The 19,690-nt window shown below is 43.1% G+C and overlaps 2 protein-coding genes across 6 annotated transcripts in view; one reads left to right on the forward strand and one right to left on the reverse strand.

Annotated features, from left to right (window-relative positions):
• LOC121544787 (rho-associated protein kinase 2) overlaps positions 1-15,624 on the forward strand; it is a 51,526-nt gene extending 35,902 nt beyond the window's left edge. The window contains exons 6-32 of one of the 5 annotated variants that reach the window (XM_041854935.1): positions 781-925; positions 1,417-1,555; positions 1,716-1,807; positions 1,969-2,128; positions 2,306-2,369; positions 2,649-2,660; positions 2,820-2,908; positions 3,005-3,053; positions 3,168-3,303; positions 3,394-3,485; positions 3,661-3,907; positions 4,011-4,117; positions 4,224-4,404; positions 4,507-4,852; positions 4,984-5,053; positions 5,191-5,294; positions 5,574-5,760; positions 7,992-8,085; positions 8,183-8,277; positions 8,408-8,599; positions 8,810-8,978; positions 10,574-10,644; positions 10,736-10,824; positions 10,941-11,019; positions 11,144-11,408; positions 13,089-13,302; positions 14,249-15,624. In XM_041854935.1, coding sequence (XP_041710869.1) covers positions 781-925; positions 1,417-1,555; positions 1,716-1,807; positions 1,969-2,128; positions 2,306-2,369; positions 2,649-2,660; positions 2,820-2,908; positions 3,005-3,053; positions 3,168-3,303; positions 3,394-3,485; positions 3,661-3,907; positions 4,011-4,117; positions 4,224-4,404; positions 4,507-4,852; positions 4,984-5,053; positions 5,191-5,294; positions 5,574-5,760; positions 7,992-8,085; positions 8,183-8,277; positions 8,408-8,599; positions 8,810-8,978; positions 10,574-10,644; positions 10,736-10,824; positions 10,941-11,019; positions 11,144-11,408; positions 13,089-13,302; positions 14,249-14,252 — 3,492 coding nt within the window. In that variant the 3' untranslated portion in view covers positions 14,253-15,624. The other 4 variants (XM_041854933.2, XM_041854932.1, XM_041854934.1 and 1 more) reach the window with 4 other exon arrangements.
• Positions 15,625-15,790: 166 nt separating this feature from the next.
• LOC121544788 (solute carrier family 66 member 3) lies at positions 15,791-19,373 on the reverse strand. The gene is made up of 7 exons (XM_041854936.2): positions 19,086-19,373; positions 17,663-17,745; positions 17,292-17,361; positions 17,106-17,163; positions 16,731-16,851; positions 16,457-16,498; positions 15,791-16,330 (listed from the first exon to the last, which is right to left on the reverse strand). Exons 1-7 carry the CDS (start codon positions 19,229-19,231, stop codon positions 16,227-16,229), a joined length of 624 nt encoding a protein of 207 aa, XP_041710870.1. The 5' UTR covers positions 19,232-19,373; the 3' UTR covers positions 15,791-16,226.
• Between the last annotated feature and the right edge of the window lie 317 nt (positions 19,374-19,690).

The raw sequence follows: 19,690 nt of genomic DNA on the forward strand, positions 1-19,690 counted from the left end.
TTGGTGCGAAAAGTGCAAATCAATCCCAGAACAACAGCAAAGGACCTTGTGAAGATGCTGGAGGAAACAGGTACAAAAGTATCTATATCCACAGTAAAACGAGTCCTATATCAACATAACCTGAAAGGCCGCTCAAAACCGCCATAAAAAAGCCAGACTATGGTTTGCAACTGCACATGGGGACAAAGATCATACTTGTTGGAGAAATGTCCTCTGTTCTGAAGAAACAAAAATAGAACTGTTTGGCTATAATGACCATCGTTATGTTTGGAGGAAAAAGGTGGACGCTTGCAAGCCGAAGAACACCATCCCAACCGTGAAGAACGGGGGTGGCAGCATCATGCTGTGGGGGTGCTTTACTGCAGGAGGGACTGATGCACTTCAATATATCCACATAATCTTCCTTCCTCATGATGCCATCTATTTTGTGAAGCAACATCTCAAGACATCAGTCAGGAAGTTAAAGCTTGGTCGCAAATTGGTCTTCCAAATGGACAATGACCCCAAGCATACTTCCAAAGTTGTGGCAAAATTGCTTAAGGACAACAAAGTCAAGGTATTGGAGTGGCCATCACAAAGCCCTGACCTCCATCCTATAGAATTTGTGGGCAGAACTGAAAAGGCATGTGCGAGCAAGGAGGCCAACAAACCTTACTCAGTTACACCAGCTCTGTCAGGAGGAATGGGCTTCACCCAACTTATTGAACTCAACTGTACTTGATGATTCATACCTGGTTTGCTTGAGATAGTGTATCTAACTGAAGGATTGACTTGTTGCAGACTGGCATGGTGCACTGTGACACAGCGGTTGGCACTCCAGACTACATCTCTCCTGAGGTTCTGAAGTCGCAGGGTGGAGATGGTTACTACGGACGGGAGTGTGACTGGTGGTCTGTAGGTGTCTTCATCTTCGAGATGCTAGTCGGTGAGTTGGTGTTGTTTAACTTCTTGGTGTTCATGTTCCCGCTCTTTGTTTGTCTCAGAAATAATGACTCATTCTTAGTTTCCACTAACTGAAGGAAAGTATTTTACTGGAACTAAGATATTTAAAGTCTGCCTATAAAAATATATTAGAGAACTTGTAAGCAAATTGCTTAACATTTAACATTTAAGTAATTTAGCAGATGCTCTTAACCAGAGCGACTTACAAATTGGTGCATTCAACTTCTGATAACTAGTGATAAAAAATGGTTATGGGGGAGGGGGAGGGGGGGTGGGTAGAATGATTACTTTATCCTATCCCAGGTATTCCTTAAAGAGGTGGGGTTTCAAATGTCTCCGGAAGGTGGTGAGTGACTCCTGGCGTCGTGAGGGAGCTTGTTCCACCATTGGGATGCCAGAGCAGCGAACAGTTTTGACTGCTTAGAACATGTTGTCATTATTTTGCACCTCATTTCTTTGCTATGTTCCCATTAGGTGACACACCGTTCTATGCCGACTCCCTTGTTGGAACCTACAGCAAGATAATGGACCACAAGAATTCCCTCAACTTTCCAGATGACGTAGAGATCTCCAAAGACGCCAAAAACCTAATCTGTGCCTTCTTGACAGACAGGTAACAATGATAAAAAATTAATCAAGTAACCAGATTTACAAAAACATCAAGTTAGTTTGCAAAGTAATTTTGGTAGTAGTCCTAATAAACCGACCGATATTCAGACTGAACTATCTCAGGTCTCATAACAGAAGTCCATGGCCCTTTATTTGGTGTTTAGGGATGTACGACTGGGCCGCAACGGAGTGGAGGAGATCAAACGACATCCCTTTTTCAAGAATGACCAATGGAACTTTGACAGCATTAGAAACAGTAGGTGTCTCTGTTGTACGGTCTGCTATTTGTTCATACACATTTTATCATCCTGGTACAATACACAACATATTACATATGGATACCTAGAAATTACATGAATAACACAAACAATATATATATATTTTCTCTCCCATCTCGCCTCTCTTGCAACTGTTCAGCGGCCGCTCCTGTGGTTCCAGAATTGAGCAGTGACATTGACACCAGTAACTTTGATGAGATAGAAGATGACAAGGGTGACGTGGAGACCTTCCCTACTCCTAAGGCCTTTGTGGGCAACCAGCTTCCCTTCGTCGGTTTCACATACTTCAAGGAGGACCAGTAAGACTTGAAAATGAATGTCTCCTTATCACACCCCCTCCTCATCATGGGCAATATTTTGACCTCAGCCATCCACTTCACATGAGTTACTAAGTTTTACCAAGCTTTGATTATGTTAAGGAGTATGAAAATGTGTATGCGCTGTTAGTTTCTCAAACACCAATGTGTTTCCTCCAGGTTACTAAGCGGTGTGAATAACTCAACAGTTGTGACTGTGAACTCAGCAGCCTTGAAAGGAGAGGTGGGTATTTCTAATTCTATTTAATTCTATTTTGTGCGTATTAATCTAATGCAAATATATAATAACCATGTCATAACTGGTTATAATAGAATAATTCCTGTAGTTGAGCTGAGGAGTTGTACACAATCTGTCAAGTTCTTTGCGATGCTGAAACACTTATGAGGCTTTCCTCCAGTAGCTAAACAACAAGCTAATCCTGGAAAGGCTCAGCTTATTGACTTCTATGCTGACTGAAATTGTTTTGCCGAACTAACTTAATTAATTTATCATCTGTTGCAGGATATTGTGATGGTAAGTATTCTCTTTCTTGACTCAAATTTCCACTGTTTTGATATCAATTGGCTTTGAACAAATTGTGGTCTAATGGTAAGTTATAGTGTCAGAGCAGAGTCCAGGTGAAGTGTATCGTAACAGTTGTGCTTCCTCATTCTCCTCTTCCTCCTCGCTCAGTCAGCCAAGCTGCAGAAGAAACTCCACCAGCTGGAAGAGCAGCTCAATAATGAGATGCAGACCAAAGATGAGCTGGAGCACAAGTGCAGGTAGGCATCATCATGCTTTGGCCTAACTAAAAACCATTAGCGTTACATGTATGATCGTGGGAGATGAGAAAGTTGACATGCACTCTCTTCCTGCAGAACTGCCACCAGTCGTCTAGAGAAAATCTCCAAAGAACTTGATGAAGAGGTGAGAACTTTTGGAGCTACAGTAGCAATATAGCACACAACTGAGAAAAATGGCAACCAAGAAATAATGAGTTGTTCCATTACAACACTTTCCTTTGTGGTGGTACGTTGACAGATGAGTAGTAGGAAGGCTCTGGAGTCGAGTCTGAGGCAGCTGGAGAGAGAGAAGGCTCTACTGCAGCACAAGACTGTGGAGAGCCATCGCAAGGCAGAGAGCGAGGCAGACAGGAAACGCAGCCTGGAGAACGAGGGTGAGGACCGCTGGCTGAACAAACACACATATATACATACACACACACACACTGTATACTTTCATATCTAACTTGTGATGTGGTCTGCAGTCAACAGCCTACGAGACCAGCTGGACGAAATGAAGAAAAGAAATCAGAACTCGCACATATCCAATGAGAAGAACATTCACTTACAAAGACAGGTGTGTGTTTCTGCTTTTGGATAAAATGGCTTTGTGTGTTTATGTGCTTGCTTGTTTGTATATGTTAATGTGCATATGTCCACGTATGTATACTGAGTGTTTATGTGCATGTGTTTATGTGTGTGATTGGAATGTCCATTACAAAGTGACTGACGTGTTCTCCATAATACTTCAGCTGGACGAGGCCAATGCTCTGTTGCGTGCGGAGCAAGAGGCAGCCACAAGGCTGAGGAAGGCCCAGACGGAGACCGGCAAGCAGCTGCAAGCTCTGGAGGCTGGGGGCAGAGAGCTGCAGGACAAGTGCTGCCTGCTGGAGCGCTCCAAGCTCACCCTGGAGAAGGAGTTCATCGGGCTGCAGGCAGCACTGGAGGCTGAGAGGAGAGAACACAGCCAGGGCTCTGAGACCATCGCAGACATGCAGGGTGAGTGGGGATTTTGTTTGTGTGGGAGAGACTGTGTGCGTGTATTCACACGTACGTCTCTCGCAGCATGATTTGGCCTTCGCTGACATTTTTCTCTCTGTAGGGCGAATCTCAGGGCTGGAGGATGAGGTTTGGCAGGTGAGACAGATCCTGTCCAAAGCAGAGACAGAGAAGAGACAACTACAGGAGAAACTCACCGATCTGGAGAAGGTAATCCACACTGATTCATATCACTACATCTATAATTTCCTTACTTTCTCTCGCGCACTTTCTTGAGCCTTTTCTAACCCACTATCTTTCCTATTCTGTCCTGTAGGAGAAGAACAACAAGGAGATAGACATGACGTACAAGCTGAAGGTGTTGCAACAGGGACTGGAGCAGGAGGAGGCATCACACAAAGCCACCAAGGCACGGCTTGCGGACAAGAGCAAGATTGAGTCGATCGAAGGCGCCAAGTCTGAGGCCATGAAGGGTAAGATCGTTCCTGAGTTCTCAGGTATGACAAAGGACAGGAATCAGTCTTCTGTAAATAAACTAGACTCTGGTTAGCAGGGTCAAATCCAATTAAATAAATCACTCCTCTCGCTCTCTCCCCCAGATATGGAGCAGAAGCTGCAGGAGGAGAGGGCGTCCAAGCTGCGTGTGGAGAACAGGATGTTGGAGCTGGAGAAACATAGCAGCATGTTGGACTGTGACTACAAGCAGTCCCTGCAGAAACTAGACGAGCTCCGCAGGCACAAGGAGAGGCTCACCGAGGAGGTGAAGAACCTGACCCTGAAGATTGAGCAGGAGACCCAGAAGCGCAGTCTTACCCAGAACGACCTGAAGGCCCAGAACCAGCAGCTAAATGCCCTGAAGACCTCTGAGAAGCAGCTGAAACAGGAGGCCAACCACCTGCTGGAAATCAAACGCAGCCTGGAGAAACAGAACCAGGAGCTACGCAAGTCAGTCAACATTCTGACTTTCTTTTCTCTCCCTTTTTAATGTTTTACTTTGGATTTGTTTTGCAATTAATAATGCAGACAGAAAATGGCATCACAATAAAACAAACTTTAATTTGTGTTTGTGTCCACAGAGAAAGGCAGGACTCGGATGGCCAAATGAAGGAACTTCAGGACCAGCTAGAGGCTGAGCAGTATTTTTCGGTAAGTCTGCTGCAACTATAACACTTAATGGTTTGTCTTTGAGAGCGGAATCCTAACTTGAGATAACTTGCACCCTTTGTATGCATTCTTGAAGTGTGAATTTGTGTTTTGAAGATGCTCATCTCTGTGTTGCCCAGACGCTGTATAAGACCCAGGTGCGGGAGTTGAAGGAGGAATGCGAAGAGAAGAGCAAGCTCTACAAGGACATGCAGCAATCACTTCAGGAGTTACAAGAGGAGAGGTGAGTACAAGGAAGTGGTGTGGCGTGGCCCTACACTGTTTACTGAGACTAGTCTACAACTCAAGTCCTGCTGAACTTATAAACATCTGACCAGATACCCAGAAGAGGATGGGCTTCTCTAGGGTCTGGTTTAAGCCTGCTTCCTCTTTACATAGTTCTTGTAATGAATATCGTTATTGATTTATTTACACGAACGACACAAAAAACAACACAACCAACACCCATGTTGAATGCTCCATGATGTGACATGTTTGACCTGTGACACCCCCAACCCCCCAGGGACTCCCTGGCGGCGCAGCTGGAGATCACACTGACCAAGGCAGACTCGGAGCAGCTGGCTCGCTCCATCGCTGAGGAGCAGTACTCAGACCTGGAGAAGGAGAAGATCATGAAGGAGCTGGAGCTCAAGGAGATGATGGCCCGACACAAGCAGGAGCTGGGCGAGAAGGACATCACCATCGGCTCGGTGAGTCAGCCCTGGTCCATGTTCCCCTGGTCAGTGTTTGCACAAGGTGCTTAAAGTAATTGAATTTGGCACTCTGAAATTCAAGTACTGGAATACCTTGAAAGTCAGACATTTTCTCAAGTTGGTACTTGAAAAGTACTTGAATTAAAATGAGAGGAGAACAGAAAATGATCAAATATGTTAATATGAAAAATATTACAAAAATGTATTGGCAGACTACAGAGTTTTATTTCCTCACGTGTTTCGCGCTCTGGTTAGCAGGTGAGATCGCTCATTCCACCCACACTGCCACTCAGCCAGGCAGGTACAGAACTGACTGATTAGGCGCCGCCAAACGTCACATCCATAGATAAAATGCCAGGCAAATGTAGATTCAAGCCTGCCTGGCAGGATATTGATGTTTATGAATGGGTTTTGCCAGACCCAACCATGGATGTTTTATTTATGAAATAGCGTTTACTCACCATTTTTATTTGGTTAATTATCGTTTACCCACTTATTATTGCGTTCCCAGCGTTGATAAACGCTCAGAAGGCATCTTGATCAGAGTTCTAATTGCGTCTACCTCTGCGAACGAATGGAATCATGAATGATTCATGTATGCTCGTCATGTTCACCTGATCCCCCGGATTTGCCTTGTTAGCAGCGCATTCATTCACCACTGTCCAACGGGAAACTCCGCCCACGACCGACAGGTGAAACAAGCTACCTCAGCCCAGACCTACAGTGGCAAGTAGCAGAGATGACGCTGGGAGTTCTTTTAACGTCCCTCGACTCCTGCGTGTCAACAGACATCGCCCAAACAAACCCCCCCTGACTCTCGAGAGAGTGAGTGTACAACTGGTCGCTGATATGTCAGTCAGATGTCTAGCTAGCTAGATAACTCTAGAGCTCTGGCTATTACATTTACATTTTAGTCATTTAGCAGACGCTCTTATCCAGAGCGACTTACAGTTAGTGAGTGAATACATTTTCATACTGGCCCCCCGTGGGAAACGAACCCACAACCCTGGTGTTGCAAGCGCCATGCTCTACCAACTGAGCTACAGGGGACTATAACTAGCTGGCTAGAAGGATGAAGGATGAAGTTAGAGGCTAATGTTGAACGGAGCCTGACTCAGCAGGAGCAGTTGACTGAAATTAAGCTAGCTATAATCAAAAGATGGGCTACTATAAGTTCTCATAACAAAATACCTTTCCTTTATAGAGAGTAGTGAGAGAGACAGTGGTGAGTCAGGCTGCAAAGGAGATACACAGAGAGAGGAAGCATTGAAGCAAGCAGGTAGAGAGGTTAGTAGTACAGTGGTTCCCAAACCTGGGGTCTGGGACCCATGTGGGGTCCCAAAAAATGTTAATAGGGTCCCCTGAGAGTCTTTAATCAAACACATTAATAACTTGTTTCTCTTCAAATGGGTATAGAATACAACATTTTTGAGTCATCTAAGGACCTTATACACTATCAGAATTCACTTTCATGTCATTATGTGTTGGGACAACCTGTGGGACTTAAAATGTAGTGAAATACAGTATAAAGACCATTTAAATATAAAGACAATTTAATATTATGTACACTGAACAAAAAAATAAACGCAACATGCAACAATTCCAAACATGTTACTGAGTTACAGTTCATATAAGGAAATCGGTCAACATCCTCAGTCCTGACTTACCACTCCTGTATGTAGTAAATAAGTAGTAAAACATGTATTATTGAGTAGAACTTGTCAGGTAGTGATGAGTAATAAGTTAGTTGGGTTTTTTCATGAGGTTGTGGTGATATACTATTGGCGACTAAAGACAATTGCATAATAGGAACTATTACAAATTGATGGTCCTTGAAAATAAATATTAGTGCTTGAAAAAGTACTTGAACGTCCTTGAATTTGACTTGCCACTGTCTGTACGAACCCTGCCTGGTGTCCTGTTCCTGGAAGGCCGCAGTGGGCTGCATTGGGATTGGGCTTTTGTCCCTGCTTAGTGCTTTAGAAAACACAGAATTCAACTGATTGAATAATCATCAAGAACTTGATAAGCTTAGTCAGGTTTGCTTGTGTGCTAGTACTGGGCTGGGACTATAGCCAGGACCAGGAGTAAACAACAACGGAATTGAGCGTTGTAACCAATAGATCTGTGAGTCTGACTGAGGTGACACCTGTTGGGCCGTGAGAATGCTTTCTGTAGCTAAATACTATTGGATTGGTCTCACTTTTTGTCTGCTCTTTCCTGCCCAGCTGGAGGAGGCCAACCGAACCCTCACCAGCGATGTGGCTAACCTAGCCAATGAGAAGGAGGAGCTCAACAACAAACTCAAGGAGACGCTTGAAGGTGATTTTCTGCTTCCAGCCTGTGGGTGTCTGTGTGGTTGCTATATTTCCGTTCAACATCAGATAATGTTCTATTCTTCTATTTGCAATGTGTTCAGAGCTGCAGACGTCCAAGGATGACGAGCAGCAGATGAGCCAAATGAAGCTCGCGTTTGAGAAGCAGCTCCAGTCAGAGAGAACACTAAAGACCCAGGTAGGTGTATTTTAATGTCATTTCTTCAAAGCTTTACAATGTTGCGTAGCAAGGAAATCGTGTTGAAGACACTTGTCTTTATTGTTTTAATGTTCATCATGACTATTGATTTATCTTGTGTGTGCATCAGGCTGTGAACAAGCTGGCGGAGATCATGAACAGGAAGGAGGTACGTGCGGCAGGCAGTCGGCGCGGCAACGACACTGACGTGCGCAGGAAGGAGAAGGAGAACAGGAAGCTGCAGCTGGAGCTGAAATCGGAGAAGGAGAAACTCAACTCCACCATCATCAAGTACCAGAGAGAGATCAACGACATGCAGGCGGTCAGTCCAAGTGCAACACAACCACAACCTTATACTAACCATCACACAACCACCTGTATAGCACCATCATTAATTACCAGAGGGAGATCAATGACATGCAGGTGGTCAGTCACACCAAGAGAGATCAACGAAGTTAACAGGGGCCTCAAAATATACAATATACAGACATTTCAAATGTATGTTTCCTTTGCCCCTGTTTGTGTCAAATAGCAAATAGCAGATGAGAGTCAGGTACGCATCGAGCTGCAGATGGCCCTGGACAGTAAGGATAGTGACATAGAGCAGCTACGTAACCTCCTGAGCTCCGCCAACGTTTCCTCCCTGGAATCAGCCAGCATCAGCAGTGGGCCAGACTTTGATGCGGACGATGCCTACACAGGTAAGGAGGACCCATTTTATACTGTATGTGCGTTCAAAACCCAATGTACAAGCAGTCCTGTTCACATGTATGTTTAAATTGACTTTTGGTTACTTTCTTAACTGGATGCTGATTGGCTGAAAGCTGTGGTATCAGACAATGTACCACGGGAATGACACACAACTACTTGTTTACTGTTATAATTACGTTGGTAACCTGTTTTATAATAGGAATAAGGCACCTCGGATTTGTGGTATATGGCCAATATACCACGGCTAAGGCTGTATCCAGGCAGTCCGCGTTGCGTGGTGCCTAAGAACAGTTGCCTGGCTACCCAGACTCCTTGCTCCGGCCAAACGCTACGCCACGGACGTTTCTTCTCCACAATGAGTCTGGATCTGAGTACCTCCCCAACGATTTCTAGAACGCAAACACATTCTAACCGTTCTGATTGTTCCCAAAAACCAATGGGTTGGGCCAATGCCAGAACACACGTGGGTATGCAGCGTTTAGAAGATTTGCCATTGGCTATGATTCTCTGATTGGTAAGAGATGATCCAATCACTGATTACTTTTTGTACTACACCCCTCATTTTGACATCACCACAAACAACTTAAATGATGACAGTCTGACTGAAGTATGTAGCAAACAGGCTGCGTTTAAATGATATTTTTTCCACTAATTGGTCTTTTGACCAATCACATCAGATATTCTTCAGAGCTGATCTGATTGGTCAAAAGACCAATTAATGAAAACAATTATTGGGCTGCCTTAGAGCACCGGAAGAATTCAGTTTAAGAACAGTCCATAGCTGTGGTATATTGGCCATATACCACACCCCCTCAGGCTTTATTGCTAAATAAAGAACTAAGACCACTTGAGCTTTTGTCTTTACAGTTTATATACTCTATGATCTTTACACTTACCTTTTACTGTAATGTTGATATACCTCTTACTTTGTCTTCCTCTATCCTTTCCAATTTGCTTTCCTCTCGTTTATCCTTTCTTTCCTTTTTTTCCATCTCTGGACAGTTTTAGTACTTGGAGTCTGGTTTGGCCTTCCTATCTGCTGTCTTCAGAGTCCTTCTGTAACCACCCTTTTTTAAATACAAGAAAGATTTCACCTTTATTCTATTTTACGTGGCCAAAAACAAATGGGGGGGAAATGAGGTGACTTACTCTCTTGTCCTGGAGTGCCATCTATCTTTCCTATTGTCTTTGGCATGTGATTGTTTTTGACTTGTCCAGTTGCCAGTATGTGTACAGGCTCACTATAATAGGCTACTTATAATAGGCTACTAATGACTCAGATGATTTGTGTGATTGATACATTGATTTATTTGATTGGTTGATTGATTTATCTTTTGTCCATCATGAAGGAATACTTCTCTGCAGCTGAAACATAAACCATTAAACCTGCATGTTTTGCAGTTGAGTCCATCCATAATGTGTGCGGAGTTGCTGTGGACATTTTATGTATCTGCTGTTTACATAATTTTTGTGGACTGAAATGGAAAACGCTATGTTTCCTGGGAATATGTACAAACTGTGAAGCATGTAGATCTATCACAACATTGCCCTTCTGTTTTAATGTTTCCCCCTCTTTCTCTCACAGAAATGAGATTAGAGGGATGGCTCTCACTGCCTGTGAGGAACAACACCAAGAAGTTTGGATGGGAGAGAAAGGTGAAAAGATTTTCAACCTGGCTTGACTGATCAAACATTAGTTTGATATTATTGATGTTCTACAGTTAAAAATGTTTTCTTGTCTCTCTAGTATGTGGTTGTGAGCAGCAAGAAGATTCTGTTCTATAACAGCGAACAGGACAAAGAGCTATCCAACCCCTACATGGTGCTGGATATCGAGTGAGTAACGACTATCTATCTGCTCCTCTTATTTAAATTTAAATCATGCTAATGCAGATAACTGTATTTAATATATTTTTTAAACTTTTAAACGTTTTGTTCTCTTCCCTTTTCAGTAAACTCTTCCACGTGCGGCCTGTCACTCAAACGGATGTTTACCGTGCTGATGCCAAAGAGATCCCCAGGATATTCCAGGTCCCTTGCTTCTTATGGCTCTTTGTTCATGCATTTATTTAACGATTCATGTGATGGGACTAGTTCATACTGTTGATGGTAATGATTGACATCGACCATGATGATCTCTTCCTTCTCTCCTCAGATTCTGTATGCCAACGAGGGAGAGTGTAAGAAGGAGCCTGAGTTCCCAGTGGAGCTGGCCAGCGGAGAGAAGTCCAGCTACATCTGCCACAAGGGCCACGAGTTCATCCCCACGCTCTACCACTTCCCCACCAACTGTGAGGCGTGCACCAAGCCCCTGTGGAACATGTTTAAGCCTCCTCCCGCCCTGGAGTGCAGGCGCTGCCACATCAAGTGCCACAAGGACCACATGGACAAAAAGGAGGAGATCATCGCGCCCTGCAAAGGTAGGGGTGGGGCGTGAGGATGGTGTCGTTGCTTATAGCAGAGCAGGGTTACATACAGTGCTTTCAGAAAGTATTCATACCCCTTGACTTATTCCACATTTTGTTGTGAACATTAATTCAGAATGGATTAAATAGATTTCTCACCCATCTACACACAATACCCCATAATGACAGTGAAAACATGTTTTTATGATTCTTTGCTAATTTATTGAAAATTAAATGCAGAAATATCTCATTTACATAAGTATTCACACCCCTGAGTCAATACTTTGTAGAAGCACCTTTGGCGGCGATTACCACTTTGAGTTGTCTTGGGTATGTCTGTATCAGCTTTGCACATCGGGAGTTGGGGATTTTCTCCCATTCTTCCTTGCAAGCTCTGTTAAGTTAGCTGAGGAGTGGCCGTGAACCGCAATCTTCAAGTTTTTCCACATTTTCAATGGGCTTTGGCTGGGTCACTCAAGGACTTTCACATTCTTGTTCTGAAGCCATTCCAGTGTTGCTTTGGCTGTATGCTTGGGGTCATTGTCCTGTTGGAACGTAAATCTTCATTTCAGTCTAAGGTCGTTTGCACTCATCAAGGATTTGCCTGAATTTGGCTCCATTCATTGTTCCCCATTTAATCCTTACCAGTCTCCCAGTCCCTGCCGCTGAAAAGCATCCCCATAGCATGATGCTGCCACCACCATGCTTCAAGGTAGGGATGGTGTTAGATGGGTGATGAGCTGTGCCTGGTTTTCTCCAGACATAGCTCTTTGCATTCAGGCCAAAGAGTTACATTTTTGTCTCTTCAGACCACAGAATCTCTTATGATCTCAGTCTTTCACATGCCTTTTTCTCTGGAGTGGCTTCCGTCTGGCCACTGTCCCATAAAGCCCAGATTGGTGAAGTGCAGTAGAGACTGTTGTCCTTCTGGCAGGTTCTCCCCTCTCAGCCAAGGAACTCTGTAGTTCTGTCAGAGTGGTCATTAGGTTCTTGGTCACCTCCCTGACCAAGGTCCTTCTTGCCCGGTTGCTCAGTTTGGTCGGACGGCCAGCTCTAGGCAGAGTCTGGGTAGTTCCATTTTTCAATGATGGAGACCACTGTGCTCTTGGAAACTTTCAACACTCTAGAAATTGTTTTATACCCTTCCCCAGATATAGGCTTTATCACAATTCTATCTCGGAAATCTACAGACAGTTCCTTGAACTTCATGATATAGTTTCTGCTCTGACATGCACTGTCAACTGTAGGACCTTATATAGACAGGTGTTTCTTTCCAAACAATTTAATTGGCAACAGGTGGACCCCAATCAAGTTGTAGTGACATCTCATGGATGATCAAAGGAAATTGGATGCACCTGAGCTCAATTTGGAGCGTCATAGCAAAGGGTTGTGAATACTTATGTAAATGAGATATTTCTGTATTTTATTTTCAATACATTTGTCATTATAGGGTAATGTGTGTAGATGGGTGAGGAAAAAAAGTATTTAATTCAGGCTGTAACACAACAAAATGTGGAATAAGTCAAGGGGTATGAACTTTCTGAAGGCACTGTGTAATCATATAAAAATACATTGTCAGGGACATATCAAGGGATGGTTAGGGGGTTGAGGTGTGCAGCGCTGTTTCGTAAGTTTGTTTGCACAGTTCTTTGTCTTAAAAACACAATATAAACCCTTCCTTTTGTCCCCCTGCAGTGAACTATGACGTATCCATGGCCAAGAACCTGCTGCTGCTGGCTGTGTCGCAGGAGGAGCAGCAGGAGTGGGTGGGACGACTGATCAAGAAGATCCCAAAGAAGCCGCCTGCCCCTGAGCACTTTGCCCGCTCCTCACCCCGTGCTACCATGAAGGTCCAGCCCAGCCAGTCCATGAGGCGGCCCAGCAGACAGCTGCCCCCCAGCAAGAGCAGGTAAAACCAAAGGCCAGACGTAGACCGTAAAGCAAGGGCTCTGGTGGATGGAAAAAGGGGTAACCTTACACCTATCAAATACTTACATGTGAAAAGGATGTGACCAGTGCTCTGTGGTTTGGGGCCATGCTCAACACCACTTTCCTCTTTCAGATTGCTCGGCTTTGACTTACAGGACTGGCATTGGGAGTTAGATGATATCGATGATGATGCTTTTGATTTCTGATGAGCAGATAGGGTAAAAGCCTTGGTAAATCCTCAGTAAGGCATGGTGTGCAGTGAGTTTGGTTGTATTGGAATAGAACTGATATTCTCAGCTGAATATTGTTTATCTTAAATTTCTCTAATCTATTTCCTGGCATTCTTGGACCATGCCCAGGAAATGGTTTGTGTACCTGAATTTAAGAAATTAAATGTGCATGTGTTCGTCTTCATAGTTGAATATGTCAGGAAATATTCCATACACTTTTAGGTTTCCAGGAACCCTACTGGATCTGATTCCTATGATCGGACCCTTAACCCTTTCCTTTCTGGATATCCCATTTCTTATATCAGACGCCTCCTGAACCCTGTGTGACCTTTTCCCTCTGACCTCAGTCCCCCTAGATCCGACACCCCCAGGATGCAACGAGAAGACTCCAAAAGTGGCCATTGACACATCATGACTTACCTCTTCTCTGTGTTTGTGTGTGTGTTTGTCTAGTCATTTTAATGTAGAAGATAAAGTGTTATAATATGATGGTTTGTATGTTTATTTCCGATGACTTGACGATTTGCAATAAAACATACAATCAAAAGATCCATTCTGCAAGGTTGACTATAGGTGTTTGTATGTGTGACAGCTGCATGCTATGTGGGGTGATGCATGCTGTGGTGCAGGCAATGTCGCTGAGCTGTGGGTTGGTTTTGGAGAAACTAATACTTTTCCCCTCTTTTCTTTTTCCAGTTAACCTTACTTGGGAATGTGGTGCTGGTTCGAGGTGGTGGGTGTTTCCTCCTAACACGCAATCAAAAGACTGATAACAAACAGTGTTCCACTTGGCATTTCCTCCATGCACAAATTTGATTCCACTTCACTCTTCCAGAAGACTTCTATCTATCCCATTTCCGCCTTGAGAGTTCTATAGTATTTTTTGTCAGTCACTTCAACTGCTAGTCTCCCGAGAACGATGGGCCAACACACCTACTTGTCGTCTGTGTGCATATGAAGAGCAACTTCTCTCCAGGTTCCTTAAGGAGGGGACGGTTGGATGTCGAGGCCATGGGAAGGGGTTTGGCTTTGGGTATCCCGATTTTCACTCAACACAGAACAGCAGCCTCAATAACGCCAAATGGCATGTGAGAGCAGAGGGCTGAAGCACTTACCTTGACAACACTTAAGAAATCCACATTGGAAAAAGCAGAGATCAAGAGATGAGGTTTGAGGTGATCTGCCAACCTGAATGCTCGTGGCAAAGACATCTTTCAATAATACAGTTCACAAGTATCTAGTGCAGAACACTACGCCCACAAGGAGAACTATACTGTAAACTGGTAGGTGGATAGAGCTCAAGTTCAGATGCTAACACTGACCTTATAGCACTTCACCCTGGCATTGCCTTAATGTACTTAGACCACGCAGCATGACAATTATAAGAGGGAAATGCTGAATGCAAGGGGTGCAGCATTAATATCATAGCATGACTCCTTCATTGTTTGGATGTACATCTGAGCAAACCAGAGATGATGCACGAGTATTGTATGACTTAGAAAACATGCTATTTTCTATTCAAAAGCTACTTGATGAGGGCCCCTCCACCATCTTCAAAATCATCTGTGTGATGTTGCATTTTGCCCCTAAGGCCTCAAAGTGCTATTGCCAATATGCCTTTCCTTTGGTAAGTCCACCTACAGTAAGATTATTTTATTTTTTCTCCATGGAAGAGGGGAACATCAAAAGTTTACTTGTCTTTGTTTAAATAAAGATGGAAAAAAAAGTCTCAACAAATGTATTGAACAGTAACATGTAATGGAAGCTTGTTGAATGTTTTTCTGATATTTTTGTAAAGAATTCCTCTTTTGGCACGTGGTGTGTATCTGGCTCATATTTCAGGTGGAGAGATGGTGTGCTTTGAGTGCTCTGCTTTATCCAAGAAGCTTCTGAAAAGCACATTTTATACATATATAAATATTAATATACACAATATATATTTTACATGACATACAGTGCACATTGTATTATTTATACTGCCTTGTCCACTTTGTATTTAAAGGCGCTTCATCCAGAATGCATGTTTGATATTGCTACAATAAAGAAATGTATGTGCCTTCTGGTTTAGGTCATTGAGGTGTATGCTGTCTTTTCTATACCAAAGTAATTTGTCAAAAATAAGTTGATTTTGCACCACTGTCCTGTGTGATATCAGCATATACCAGTCAAATTGTTAATTTAGCATATTTTTTATAGCTATCTCACTTTCCAATATTACCTAATAACAGGAGGCCACTATTTCAAAGGGGGTATGGGGTTTATTGATTCAAATCTTTAGAAAATGTATTGAAAGTTAGCTGTGTTTAATGTTTTATCCTGAGAAACACATCTGCATCTCAACAGAAAGGATTAATTAACACACCCAATATGTTTGGTCAACACTCATTTTTAAATCGTTTGCACTAACTTGACCTGATGTCAAACTGAGAATACAGCCAAATAAATGTCTGGCTTAAAACCAGCATTAAATGTAAAAAGAAAAAGGTACCAAACTGTTTTTAGAAAATAAAATCCTCCTTTCAATATGAAAATGGTTGGTTTGCCAACTGTCCAGTTCTCAGCCTCATGTCTGGGTGAAATTAAACATTGAAAGAAGAGTGTGCAGGCAAATTGTCCAGTTTTTGACATTGGTGGTAGTAACAACTATTTGTCAGGTATGTTTGTGACAGGAGACTTAATCCTGCTTCTTCTGTACTTCCCCAGCCCTTTTCCTGTAGTAGAAGACTGTAGCTAGCACCCATGAATTCAGCAGTGTCATGACAATAAATCGCACCAGAACTGTGGACAACAGAAGACAAAACAGAGATGTTAGAGAAACATGCTGCTGCGCACTAATGTAATGATGAGTAATAACAGACATTTTCCAGCCAACACCTGATAACTGCAGTGGCAGGACTGACTTACCCTGCATGTCTCCACTTGTCACAGCGGTGGTGTAAATCCTTGCTGAAACAGACAGTTAACAAATCACATTATTACATTCCATGACTATCTTCATCGCTGTGGTTGCCATATCACCTAGGCAGGCACTTGGTCATAGCTCCAATTTGCCCTCTAGGCTAAGTGAAATTTGTTGCTGTATCACTCATACTTATATCCTAACAGGTCTGTAGGGGTGATGGCCTATATGGGGCTGGGCAAGTGTGTGTGTGTGTGCAGTTTAGAATGGTTCACTCACCAAAACATGTGTAGGTTGCCATACCCCAGGAGAGGGCGCTAACCTGGCCTGAGTCCTTGGACTGCCACAGGCATTGGAGCTGGGCAAACTTACTGCCAGCACTGATGAATGTACACAGGCTCTGAGAGAGATGGAAAGGTTAAGAAAGGTAAACAATTGATTTAGATAACTTGCTCAAAAGACCTTTCAATGTTATTTCATCATTGACTGGTGCTATGCCTATATTTGGCTGTGGAAACAATTTCACCAATGTGACTAATAAGAGTCCTTTGCAAGCTGTTCTTCATTATTCAATAAGCTTTCTGGCATTGTGGACATTGACTGTCTGAATAACCTACTGCTCTTTTTCACATCTCTCCTCAGTCTTCTACTTACCATGGCCAAATCAATTATCCACTTCTGCACAGTGAGTAGTTGCCAGCCTCCCACAAACCTGATCAAGCCATGTCAAGGGTCTGCTACCAATTTCCAAAATGTTAGCATTACATAAATCAGGAGTGTGTGTGTGTGAAATCAGGAGTAGTGTGTGTGTTTGTTTGTTGCATGAACAGGGAAGGATACACGACTGCATAAATCAGACTTTGCTTCAGGCTGCCATTGTAATGTAGAATCAAGAGCAGGAGGATGACATCTGGGACAAATAATGGCACACAACAGGATTAAAAGAACATGCTGTAACTCACTGTGTAACAAACTTATACAGAGATCAGGTATGCAAGGCTAGTCCATTTTGCCACCCATTGTAGGACTGGGGAACAAATACCCGGAGTTACAACCACAATAGGTTATCTTAATTTTTTACCATTTGTGGTTAGCAACGACCCTGAGGGGATGCAAGATAAATCAGCAGCTAACAATGTGGTTGGATTCTTGTCTGGAGAGTATTGTTAACAGGGAAACAGGACTATTTCAAGGGTAGAAAGATGGCCCACCTTGAGCAATGAGGATGGGGTACTCCAAGTAGGTTGGGGGTGGGTAGTCATTAGACATCTGGTAGGTGACAAACACAATGAACCTAAAACACAGAAATGTGATATTAAGTTTATGGAAGATAAAATAATGTTGTGTAGGAACAACAGGGAACACAAAGTGAACAAGCAAGTCGTGGATCAGCATGGGAGCAAACTGCTGACCCGACCATGCGCTGTATTTAAGGGCATTTTCATACGATAATGCTTCAGGATCCAAATTGGAGAATGGTCCAGAACAATAACAAAGTTAGGTGTGTATCGTGATATATGGTGCAACGTGCTTCAAGCCAACAGGATATGAGAGAAGTGAGAGGATGATGTGTTGCTGTCTCCTGAGTGGCGCAGTGGTCTAAGGCACTGCATCGCAGTGCTAACTGTGCCACTAGAGATCCTGATTCGAATCCAGGCTCTGTCGCAGCCGGCCGCGACCGGGAGACTCATGGGCGGCGCACAATTGGCCCAGCGTCGTCCAGGGTAGGGGAGGGAATGGCCGGCAGGGATGTAGCTCAGTTGATAGAGCATGGCGTTTGCAACGCCAGGGTTGTGGGTTCGATTCCCACGGGGGGCCAGTATAAAAAATATGTATTCACTAACTGTAAGTCGCTCTGGATAAGAGCGTCTGCTAAATGACTAAAATGTAAAATGTAAATGTTGCTAAAAGGAGAAATTAAGGACTGCAACGTCAACAAACCATGATGAGTCATGTGAAGTAGCAGGCAGACAGTAAACTACCCATGCTGTAGGCCTACCACTCCTTCCTTGCCTGAGAGCCAGTGTAATTCTGGCTCAGTGTCAGGATCCAGTGAGCTGTGGAGGATGATAACTGATATTCTTCACATTTATATATTTACTGTCTCACAAATATAGAACTTCTCCATGTTCCATGTCCATTAGAACAAGCAAACGCACAGATTGTTTTTGTCACAAAATAGGCAGACTGCCATCTGGGTGGATGAGGTCAAATTTCCTGGGCCATTCTTAATCTGATGCTGAACCAAATCTGATAAATACTTGCCCTGCAACAAGGATATTTCAATTCAGAGCAACACTGCAACATGGTCTATACAGTCATCATGATTGACTGTATGGTTTGGCATCATTCTTCTGAATGTCTATTACTTTCATTTTACATGAGTCAACCACAGACAGCAGGAAGTGTATTGCATGTCATGGGTTCACTAGATACAATGTAACTAATTTATGCATGATGTTTACATTCGCAGGCGTTGCAATTATGTATCATCACATATAATTCGATTTCTACTTTACAATTAAAACACCATGCAATACATCAATCAACAACCAATTACACATTCATAGAACCTAAAAAGGCAGATATTAGGATGGAGTATAATATACCCATGCACTGCTTTGTAAAACATACCCTGTTAGCTCCAGCAGAAGACTGTTGAGGCTCACTCCCGTTGTCGATTTCGCGCGCATCAAAACAAATATTTGCGGAAACTTTAGCACCATGCACACAAACAGCGTGCTAAAGTTAGCTACATGTAGTAGCTTGTCTGATTCCATGATTTCACAATTAGATGGAGATCTATCGACCTTTCGCTCCTGGATCACTTGGCAGATCACTAACGACTACTAACTATCACAGGATCGAGGTGGTTTGCCATGGAGTTTTGATTTCACTTCCGCACACATCACCCCACCCCCATGGTTTCTGACCCCAAGTCCCATCCGTAGTAAAACAAATTGGAGTACAAATTGAAAGATATTATAATTACGTGTACCTATCATTTTCATTTGTAGAAAATTGTAGACGGTGAACCAATATTTTGGATTTTTTTAAATAAACAAATACAAATAGCAAAAAAATCTACATTTTTTATAATCAGAATAGCCTAATTGTTTTCTAGTGTGAGGCAGAGAGGCTTGAAATTCCATTCACTCAGCATCCTTCAAACAGACAATTATAATTTAATTACACTAATGTAGGGGATTTATTCAATACATTTTAATTAGTCATTTTAT

Source organism: Coregonus clupeaformis, chromosome 29 (assembly GCF_020615455.1).
Source record: "Coregonus clupeaformis isolate EN_2021a chromosome 29, ASM2061545v1, whole genome shotgun sequence".
NCBI classification, from domain to species: domain Eukaryota; kingdom Metazoa; phylum Chordata; class Actinopteri; order Salmoniformes; family Salmonidae; genus Coregonus; species Coregonus clupeaformis.